At 36.2% G+C, this 11,662-nt stretch overlaps 1 protein-coding gene across 2 annotated transcripts in view; it reads left to right on the top strand.

Moving 5' to 3' along the window:
- The window catches only part of LOC142423356 (complement factor H-like), a 72,158-nt gene extending 61,419 nt beyond the window's left edge, over positions 1-10,739 (top strand). For both annotated transcript variants that reach the window (XM_075528624.1, XM_075528618.1), the window contains exons 18-23: positions 139-345; positions 1,020-1,193; positions 1,915-2,091; positions 3,682-3,858; positions 9,192-9,374; positions 10,145-10,739. In XM_075528624.1, the coding sequence (XP_075384739.1) occupies positions 139-345; positions 1,020-1,193; positions 1,915-2,091; positions 3,682-3,858; positions 9,192-9,374; positions 10,145-10,341 (1,115 nt within the window). In that variant the 3' untranslated portion in view covers positions 10,342-10,739. The remainder of the gene's footprint in view (positions 1-138; positions 346-1,019; positions 1,194-1,914; positions 2,092-3,681; positions 3,859-9,191; positions 9,375-10,144) is intronic.
- The last annotated feature ends 923 nt before the right edge of the window (positions 10,740-11,662 follow it).

Genomic DNA, 11,662 nt, shown 5'->3' on the forward strand with positions numbered 1-11,662 from the left:
AAGGTCCAGATATTTCTTAGTTTTAAAAATTATAATCATAATATAAATTATCTTAAAATTTCAAAAAGATTTTATTTGATTCTTCATTTTAGACTTTATATTTGTACTCTATTGTTTTGATCTCTTATATTCATATAGAAAAAACCCCATGTAATCCACCTTCTCCTATTGAACATGGAAAAATTAACTCATCTAGCTCTTCAGAAGAAAGGACAGAAACCCCTGAATCCAGGTACTCACATGGCACGACGTTAAGTTATAGCTGTGAAGAAGGTTTCAAGCGCTCTGAAGAAAAGGGAATCACATGCCACATGGGAAAATGGAGTTCTCCACCGCAGTGTGTAGGTGAGGGCACAAGACTAGTCAAATTCTGCTTGGGAGTAATTTATCATAAATAATCAATCCTGATCAAAGGCATAAGGAATTTAATTTAGACTTATTAATACAATTCTTCATATACCTTACTAGGAAAGGACCTATTGCATATGCAAGATAAACATATTTAATCTCAATATAGAATCACTTTAAACCCTGGCATTTATTTTTTCTTGAAACATGTAACTTCGTGTACTCCAGCCACTTTGTCTAGAGAAGTTTTAGAGTTTGATTTGTCAACCAGTGGTTTCTCTTAAAAAAAAATGTTTTCCCTCCAATGTTCCTTCTGATTTATTGTAACCTAATGGTCTATTTTGAAAGATCGTTCATGTTTCCTTTATTTCCTTTAATCATTCATGTCTGGCAGAGAAGCATTAACTATATTGTGCATAAGTGCACCAATATTCCAGCTCAAGCTTTTAGGCCTGTTCTGAAAGACCACAGAGTGGTGTGTATGTACTGCATAATGTAATAGTTAACTCCTGTGTTTTAATTTCTTTTTTCTGTATATACTTCATGATGTAATAGTTAACTCCTGTGTTTTAATATCTTTTCAAATACATAAAATGATTAAATAGAACACATGATATACAAAATTAAATTTCAGAAGTGAAAAATGAATGCATCCTTTCTTGCTATTTCAGGACTGCCTTGTGGTCCTCCACCGGGGAGACCTCACAGTTCTCTGTCTCCTGAGTTAGACAGCTACCAACATGGGGAAGAAGTTACCTACATCTGTTCTGATGGCTTTGGGATTAATGGACCTGAATCTATAAAATGCTTTGGAGGAAAATGGCCTACCCCACCAGATTGCAAAAGTATAAATTTAATTTTCTTCCATGAATGAAAAAATATATTTTATTCAAAGCAGAGGTGGTACATCTAAGCACATATGCAGTAATTGTAGAATGTAGCAATTTGCTTGTGGGAAATTGTTCTGTATTCTGGTGGACAATTTTAACCTTAGGAATAAGAAACGCTTGGCAACATGAGACAAATTATGACCTTTTAAAATCATCCTCTCTTTGCTCTCTGGAAACCAAGTCTTTATTTTTAGACTTCTTAACTCTGCTTCTGATGTGCAAGGGACCCGTCCTCGTCTATCTAATCATTCCCCACTCTGCTGTCAGCTTTTCCATTATCTCCTTATAAACATACAATTTCCTAAACTATTTTAATTTCCCATAAGTTACATTTTAACAGAAGCAGAAAGAAAAAAAAATAGACATGAATACAAGATACAAGTGACTACAACAGGGCAAGAATAAATTTGAATGTAAAAAGAAAAATGACCCCCAATCATTGTGTCTACACATATCAGGGAGTCTCCACTATGAACATCCCAACCTATGGCTTTGATGCATGTACAACAATGGAATGTAATTACATCAAGACACTATAGAATTTATTTTGTCAAGTTGAAAGAAAAAGACTGTACAGTGATTAATGGTATAATCTAATGCTAGTTATTTTAGACGATAAATATTGAATATTATAGATTTTAAAGATTTGCTGAATTCCTTATTCCATTTCTTTCAGTTACAGATTGCTTTGAAGTACCCACATTTCCTCATGCTGTACTCAAAAGCACTGTAAAGGAGTCATATAAATCAGGAGAACAAGTCGAATACGAATGTGAAAAGAATTTCCAATTAGATGGGTCAAATATCATAAAGTGTATCAAGAGTAAATGGATAGGAACTCCTACATGTAAAGGTACTTTGGTTAAACCTTAAATTTACTAAAAGATGATACATTAGACAATAAAACCCTCTTTTTTGGGCACTTTGAACAAATGGGCATAGTTTAAGGGGTGTGCAACACATAGACAACAGTTAGCCTCTTAGCCCAGTGGTTCTAACAGAGTGGCCACTGATGTAGCAGCATCAATGTTTTCTGGAAAGTTGCTAAGACAAATAGATCTAAGGGTCCACCCTAGACCTATTAAATAAAAAAACTTGGATAAGGGACCCTGATATAAATTTGGTAAATCTTATAGACTGTAAGACAAATCAGTGCAGCTCTTATGCTATAAATCGAACAGCTTCGAGGGGGCACGATCTGCCATGGGCAAACCTAGATGAGAGGAAAGTGTAGATGCAGTTGAGGAGTTAGGGTCCCTGCAAAACGCAGTCCAGGGAACCAGAGCTTTACTTGATACAGGTTTGTATACACTCCCTGTCACGTAGCCAGCACTTCGTGACATGTTTCTACACAAAGGTACGATTGAAAATTATTTCAGGATAAACAAAGAAACAATACATCAGCCAAGTGGTTGGCAGATAGGAGGGGAGAGCAAGGTTAGACACATGAAATAACTGGTAGGGTTGCAGACTGCTGCAAGTACACTTCATTTGGGAATCAAGTCTTACCTACTCTTGCTTTTGCATTGACCTGGAACTCTTTAAAGCAGCGGTTCTCAACTGTGGGTCTTGATCCTTTTGGAGGTCGAACGACCCTTTCACAGGTGTCACCCAATTCATAACTGTAGCAAAATTACAGTTATGAAGAAGCAACAAAAATAATTTTATTGTGGAGGGTCACCACAACATGAGGAACTGTGTTAAAGTGTCACGTAATTAGGAAGGTTGACAACCATTGCTTTAAAGAATTTGATATTTGAAAACGATTAACAATGTAATGATCTGAGTGCATAATTGTTTGGAGAGTTTCAGGTGGACGTGAAGCCATAATAGCTTATAACCATGGGTTCCAAATGGAATCGGTTTCTTTATCTTTTCCTCATCATTATTTTGCACCTCCCATTTGAATTATTTCAGTTACTTAAAGTCTTTTTATACTGTAATGTACTTTAAAGTGTGCTCTTAACTTTTGACATATAATTTAAAGAAATGCTTAATTCTAATAAGTTTCTAAGGAGTTAAAACATTAATAATAAGCAAAATAATTTAAAATAAATACCTCACATTGCATAGTTAAATTTTTGCAAATTTGACACTTTCTAAATTCATATTGGGTTCATAGTAAATATTTGTTTTAGTAATTCTATAAATTTTCAGGACCAATCTCATTTTCACAGGCTACAAGGTGAAAGAAAAACCACCGTGTTATAATAAAAATAGAGAATATATTTAAGGCTTTGAAACTTTATATGTTGCAGCATTTAAATTTAATTTTCCTAAATCTTCCATGTACATTTCTTAACATTAGCAAACATCATTATAAATTGTCTACTGATTTTAAACTTCTTTTGAAATATATTTGGAATCTTGTTTATTGATTTCCTACTGAAAATGGACAGTCTTCTCTCTCTCTCTCTCTCTCTCTCTCTCTCTCTCTTACTAGATGTTTCCTGTGGGAATCCTCCCAATATTGAAAATGGTAAGATGATCTCAAAACCGATGATGAAGTATCCACCGGAAGAGAAAGTGCGTTATGAATGTGACAAACATTATAAACTCTATGGAGAGGTAGAAGTGATGTGCATGAATGGAACCTGGACGGAACCACCTAAGTGCAAGGGTAAAATATATTATTTCTTAAATATTTGTCTACCATATTTACCCGTATGGTTTTTAATTCCCCCATTGTTTTCTACCTTTCTTTCATTTTCAATTCTCTCTGGGTTATGTTGTGAAATTAATTTTACTATTTACAGAATATGGGTTTGCTGGAGACAAGTTCCTTTACTTGGCCTCTGAGAATGGCTGTGCCCCTCCACTGGTCTGGAGGATGGTGTTCGTTATATACTCATTTGTGGTCGACATTTATTTATTTTTTCTGAATTTGAAAAATGTTTGATCACTGCACTCTGATCTCCATGGATTGCAGATGACAAGTCCACTTTCATTTGAATCCTTGTGTCTCATTCCCCACTGCCAGTCACTTTGTTCTGACTCACTGCAACCTTATAGAGGGTTTGCAAAGACTGTAAATCTTTTACGGAACAGATAGTCTTCTGCATCCTTTCTTTCTAGCTGCTTCCAAGGTTTCTTTCTCTTCCTTTATTTTTCATTACTTTGCTATGAGAGCGTTATGTAAATTTCTCTGGGTTTCATTTGACTGTAGTTCATTCAGCTAGTATATAATTGTATGCTTTAGGGCTAATTGGAAAAATCGTATCTATCACATTTATATTTGTTTTTTCAACATCACACTCCCCTTTTTATGGAACTCCAAATCTTTTTTCTTCCCACAGAACCTAAAGCTCTGATATTTTTATTTGTTTATATTAAATTTTTATTAGAAAATACACATTATTTTATCATCAGCTGTTAGATTTGCTGGCCTGTGACCTTGTATCAATTTTATGAATTTCAATGAATTAAAATTTAACCATGCTCTAATTTTTTAGGTTCATCTTCCCCCTTAAATTTTAAAAGTTGTCAACTAATTTCAACGTCTGTGTCATCTGACTATTGGTGATCTGTTGGTTGTGTTTTCACTTTTGAGATTTTCCCAAATCTTGATACTAGGAATGATTTTCAAATGTATCCAGGATTTTGGATACTATATTTCCCCCCAAAATGAATATTATTTAAATCTGATATTTTAAAAGACCTACACAGCTACAATGCGGTAGTACCTAGGCTACCCATCTGGTGTTACTGACACCAATGAAAAAGGATTGGTGCCTTGTTACCCCACTTGAGATTGGATGTGTAAATTCTTTGGGGGGTCTGATAATCGTGGGAGAAGAAAAGGAAATGTGTTTTAACTTCCTATGGCGATCTTCTAGGTTTGGACCAATTAATTCATGCTTCACCAAGCCCACTGCCATTAAATTGTCTTCAAGTCATAGGAACCCCTGTCAAATTTCTGGGACTATAAATGTGTGCACACATCAACGTTGTCATTGTCCTTTGATGGAACACTTAGTGGGCTTGAGCCATGACCAAGTTTCTATTTCAAGAGTGCTCCTTCCCAGAGACTTTGGTTAAAGAAGGAATGTTTGCATCAAAAATATTTAGTATGAACAGGACCTCAATTCAACATTTCAATATTCTCTAAACTGGAGATACAAAGAAAAGCCAAAGAACTCACTGCCATGTGGTCCTTTGGGGGTGCTGTCAGGTAAGCGTTGAGCTTCTAGACTCCAGTTAAATGGTTCATATCCAAGAATGAGTCAGAGAAAACTGGGGCTATCTGCTTCTGTAAAGATGTACAGCCCCAGGCCCCGAATTTGAAGTCTTTATGAGTCAGAATACAATTGATGTCAGTGGGTTTTCTTTGGTTTTATATTATGATTTGAATCTCAAAATCAACACATTTCTGTATTCCAGAGGGTCCTTTGCTTTCATATACTCTGTCCAGGACGTTAAGTTATTCTTGGGAAAGGTTGAATGTTGCTGTGCAGAGTGACTCTGTGTGCAATAGAACAATACACTGCCCTGTCCTGCACGATTCTCATGTTTGCTGTTATTGTGGGCTCCAATATTACAGGCACTGCTTCAATCAAACTTCTTGAAGGGTTTTCTTTTTGCTGACTCCTTACCGAGCATGATGTCCTTGTCAAGGGTCTAGTCTCTCCTCATTGCATTTCACAAGAGCTTTGGATAGCTGCCCCAGGCTATGCAAAATATGCGAGAGGAAGTCTTGCCATCCTAGGCTTCAAGGAAAATTCTGGCCACACTTCCCCAAAACAGACCTGTTTGCCCTTTTGGCCTCCAGGCCACTTTCAATATTCTTCTCCAGCACCATCATGCAAAGGCATTGATTCTTCTTATTCAAAGTCCAACTTTTATATGGATATGAAAACTCTTAAAACCAAACTACTTGCCAATACAAGACAGTTGGAAACTCCGTGGCTTGAGCAAGGAGCATCTTAGTCCTCAAAGAAACACTTTTGCTTATGAACACTTTAAAGCGGGCTTGTGTAACATTTTACACAATACAAACAGCCCATTTGAGCTATTTTCAGCTCCTTACATGAGCATTAATTGTGGACCCAACCAAGAGCAGATCTTGACAACTTCAGTCATTCCCCCTTATCTTGATGTTACTATTAATCCAGTTGTGGAGAGTTTGTTTTCTTTATATTGAGCTGTAATCCCTACTGAAGGCAGCAATTCTTGAACTCTATCTGAAAGTACTTCAACTGCTCAGTTACAGCCAGCAAGATTGTGTGTCATCTGCATTTCACAGGTTGTTAATATGCCTTCCGCTAAATGTGATGTCAAATTCTTCTTCATCTCTGGCATGTTTGGCTGAGCTTAGAGATTGAATAAATTTGGGGAGACGATACAATCAAGATGCAGGCCTTTCCTGATTTATAACCATCCAGTGTTCCCGAGTTCCATTCACATTCTTGATCAATGGACAAAGATATACTTTGGTATTCTCCTTCTTCTCCAGGCTATCCATAGTTTATTATGATCCACAAAGTTAAATGTCTTTGCATAGCCCAGAAAACACAAGTGAACATCTTTCTGGTATTCGCTGCGTTGAGCAAAGAGCCATCTGACAACAACAAGCTTATCCTTTGTCCCACATCTACTTTGGAATCTGGCTTTTACTTCTGACAACCTTTGTTGCATGATCATCAGTAAATTTTACCACCATGTGATATTAATGATATTGTTCCATGATTTCAACATTCTGTTTGGTCGCCTTCTTTGGAATGGGTACAGATATAAATCTTCCAAACAGCTGACCAAGTAGCTGTCTTCCAAATTTCCTAGCGTACATGAATGAGTATGTGCTTCCAGTGTTTCATTAACGTGTTGAAACATTTCAACGTGTGTGCCATCGATCCCTATAAAGTTGTTTTTGGCTAATGCTTTCAGTAGAGCTTGGAATTCTTACTTCAGTACTGTTAATTCTTGCTCATATTATGCATCTTAAAATGGGTGATATCTACCAGTTATTTTTGGTACAATATTTCTGAGTGTTTTTTCCCTACACATTTGATTCAGTATTTTATTCAGAATCTTTAAATATTTGCAACTTGATGCTTGACTTTTTATTTAGTTCTTTCAGTTTATACAATGTGAATATTTTATTCCTTTTTGTTTTTCCAACTCAATGTCTTTTCAGACCTATAAAATTATCATATTTTACATAGTCCTTTTGAGATACATTTGAATTTTTTGTCAAGCATCTGATTTTATCATTTTTCCATTTGCCTTAACTACTCCGTTATTATGAGCAAGTTTCAGAGTCTCTTATGACCTCAACTTTAATCTTTCTTCTCAATGTACTTTTGCTTTTCCCTCCAAAGATATCCGTCATGTCAACCCATGGTTCATCAGGACTTATGCCAATAGGGCTCAGTGTGCAAACCTGTTCTGGAGAGGTCCTCAGGTTCAGGAGGTGTATATCCTCGGTGCCATGGTAACTTGCACATTGCACTGAAAACAACACAGTTAGCTCTTTGAAACCACCATCCTGTTAGAGAGAAAAAGATGAGACTTTCTTTTCCCATACAGAGTTACAGTCTCAGAATCCGACGCAGGCACTTATGCCCTGGCCTGCAGGGTTGTACGATCAAAATCTACTTGATGCACTCAGTGGATGGCCACCTAGGACCTGTATATATATGTTTATTTCATGTTCTTTCTACCTCTTTGTGACGAGGTTTAGGCTAAAATATACCTCTAATCCCACAATTGAGGCTTAACAAAAGTATTAGTTTAGCTTCCATTCCCATACAATACAAACTAGCAACCAGTAACCTACATCTTGGAGATATACAAACTGACTGCTCAGGCAATTGAGCCTGATAAATACTACACACGTGTGAACTTGTCTGATCAATAAGATAATATCATTATCGACTAAAATAATATTCCTAGCTTAGTATGGCTCTAAACCTTAGTGAATCATTTAGGATTTAATTCAATAAAATGACAAATCTGTACCAGAAATAAAACCAGGCACTTAGAGAAACAACAGCTGTAAGGATAGATACGGTACTATCACCTGAGGACAGCCCTAATATATGACAACTTAGTTGTTATAGCTTGGCCCTGCCAAATCCTCACAGCCACAGTGAAATCGCTGAATGCACGGGTGCCACAGCAAAAGGTAGTGAAGAAGCTGCATGGTGTTTGGTTATCATGACGAATAGCATGCGGGGTCTTAAAAGCTTGTCCCAAGCAAGCAACTGTCTAAGACAGTGGTTCTCAACATCTCTAATGCCACAACCCTTTAATATAGTTCCTCATGTTGGGGTGAACCCCAACTGTAAAATTCTTTTTATTCCTACTTCATAACTGTAATTTTGTTACTTTTATGAATTGGGTGACCCTTGTGAAAAGGTAGTTTGACTACCAAAGGGGTCACGACCCACGAATTGAGAACCACTGATCTAAGGGAAGTGTCAGCTAAGTTCTCATGAAGAAGCACACCACCCTGTGTGAACCAAAGATAAAAGATTTTGAAAATCAACTTAAAAGCAGTGTGTTTTCTGTAAAGTTAAAATGCGTTTTAATCCCTGAACATGTTCAAGGCGTTGATGTTTTATTTGAAATCACATATTTGTAAATGTGTGATCCAATAGACAGTATATTTTATTAGACAGAAAAACACTCATCATCTTAGTCATTAATTTTTCATGAAGATAACATTGATAGTGCAAAACAGATATATTTATCAATGTTTTATGTGTTTTAGAGTAGCCTTCAATTTATATGATTTGTGTCTTCCATGACAGAATTCTTTGCTCAGTAGTCACAGAAAACTTTATATAACACATTATGCTGAATTTTTATTTTCCACAGGTAAATCAGCAAGGTGAGTTAATTTCTCATTATGTCATATAGTACATTTATGTTGTGTGTGTCTCTGTGTGTATATATATAAATCTATATATATGTATATATATATGTGTGTGTGTGTGTGCATACATATATTAGATCCTAAAGGAAAATGTGGACCTCCTCCTGCTATTGAAAATGGAGACACAACTTCATTCCCAGACAAAGAATATGCTCCAGGATCATCAGTGCAGTACCAGTGCCAAGCCCTCTATATAATTCAGGGCAACCATAAAATCACATGTGTGAATGGACAGTGGTCACAACCACCAAAATGTTTAGGTGAGTACCTCAGTGTTTCCTTTGATTCAGGAAAAGTTAGAATAATAATCATTATGTTTTGCTAGACATGATATAACATCACAAACTAGCAAACACCCTTGTGTTGAATAGCTCACTTCTACATATTAATAAAGCAAAAATTTTTGCCATAGAACCAATTATCATCATGCCACACAGAATTGAATTGCTTTCTAGGGATTTTCAATGTTAATATGTAAACACATGAAGATTTAGAAATTCTTACTGAATCAAAAGGTACAAATATTCCTTTAACGCAAACCACTTATTAAAATAAATGACCTTGTGATTCCCTGATATATGTTCAAGTTACTCCTTATTAAGTATGATGCACCATTTTTGCATCGTCGAACAATTTTCGGGCCCCTGGGTAGCACAAATGCTTTACAGTCATCTTCCAACTTGAAGGTAGGCAGTTTGAGGCCGCGAGCTGTACTACAGAAGAAAGCCTGGCAATCTCTTCCTATTAAAATTATAAACAAGAAACTCTATTATGCAAGTTTGTTCCATGCACACACACACATGGGGTTAGATCCCACTCAACAATTCAGAATTTGTTTAACTGCAATGAGTTGATATTTAGGTTTATTATTGTCACCATATCAAAACACACAAGATAATTCCTGACAGAGAGGAAAGATTTTTGGAAAGCACGCCCACATCATTATTCACCACTGTTTGTAAGCCTAAAAGTCTACAAAATATATTTTTTGCTGGCTAAGAGTTTTTATATTTGTTTGTTCTACTTTCAGATGCGTGCATAGTATCAGAAAGCGACATGGAAAGACATAATATACAGTTAAAATGGACACAAAATAAGAAAATTTATTCTGAAACACGTGATACTGTTGAATTTAAATGTAAAAGGGGTTACAGGGAATTGACACCAAGAGCCAGTTTTCGAGCAACTTGTCATGAAGGGAAAATAGATTATCCCCGCTGTGGCTAAAGCTGTGACTGAAGTATATTCTTATAATCAAATTGTATACATTTCCTGAATTTTATATATGGTAATGTAATTTCTCAAGTTTTTCAACTCTTATGTAAATTTTACTCATAAATTAGAATTTGTTGTATAGAGAATCATGCAATTATAATATCAGAGACAGATATTTGACTTTCTCACATACCTTATTAAATGTTGCCAAACCACAAGCAATGTGTTCTGTTTATAAAACATCCTTGGTCAAAGGTTATAGGCACTCAGTCCAGTGCCAGCTGTGTTCCATCACTTTCCCAACAGTGAAAGGTTTTCAACATAATGCCAGAGGCTTTCTGAGACTCCTAGTCAGACAAAATAAGAGCTTTAGTTGTCTCCATCTTCAAAGAAATATTACATGGAAAGAATTTTGATGGTCACAAAATATATCCAATTATTTTTCTGTTCTCACTATTAAGCCATTTAGCTCCCTATAGGTACATATGCCAGGAAAATTCAAATGTGTGGTCTCCTATAACATATCTCACCTGACTGATTATTCAAACCAATTGTCAGGAGAGATTAAAATTGATTTGAGTTTACAGCAATCGTAACATTGACATACACTCTGAGGAAAGTCCAATTTCATCTAAGCACCCACATACAAATACATGTACACAGTACTACGAGATTTGATCAATGCTTCTAAAACCAAGATGGGCAGAAAAGTTGATAATATGTTCCAGGGAATGTAGGTCAGTTAATGAGTCCTGGCTAAGCCACTAATTGAAATGGTTGGGAGTTCGAACACATCCAAAGGCTACATGGGAGGAAGCCCTGACTGAATGCCTCCAGAAAGATTACAGCCAAGAGAATTCTGTTGGGCAGGTCGACTCTCTCACCTGAGACCACTCTGAATCCACACTGACTTTACAACACATCAGAAGAAGATGGCATTTGAATTGGAGACAGCACATAAGAGTATTTGTGTTAGTAGTCTCAATTACTTTATTTTTAACCTATATTTGAAACAAACATTCATATTTTAAAACAAGAAGGCTAACAAAAGGTACTGTTGATGGTTTTCAGGACTTTGAAATTATCTTTGGGCCTAATAAAACTTTCTGTATCTAAATGCATGTGTCAACATCCAAGCCTTTCGAGAATTCACAAAAGATCAGGAAACAATGACAGCGGCGGGGGAAGTCGATGCTGGATGGAAGTCATTAGCACAGATAATGGCCCAGGAGTAGACAGAATACCAACTGATCTGTTTCAACACGCTGATGGAAGCTTTCCCACTTAATGCCAAGCCATGTGCAAGGCCAACCTACTGGAACACACCCATGTT

Source organism: Tenrec ecaudatus, chromosome 1, assembly GCF_050624435.1.
Source record: "Tenrec ecaudatus isolate mTenEca1 chromosome 1, mTenEca1.hap1, whole genome shotgun sequence".
NCBI classification, from domain to species: Eukaryota; Metazoa; Chordata; class Mammalia; order Afrosoricida; family Tenrecidae; genus Tenrec; species Tenrec ecaudatus.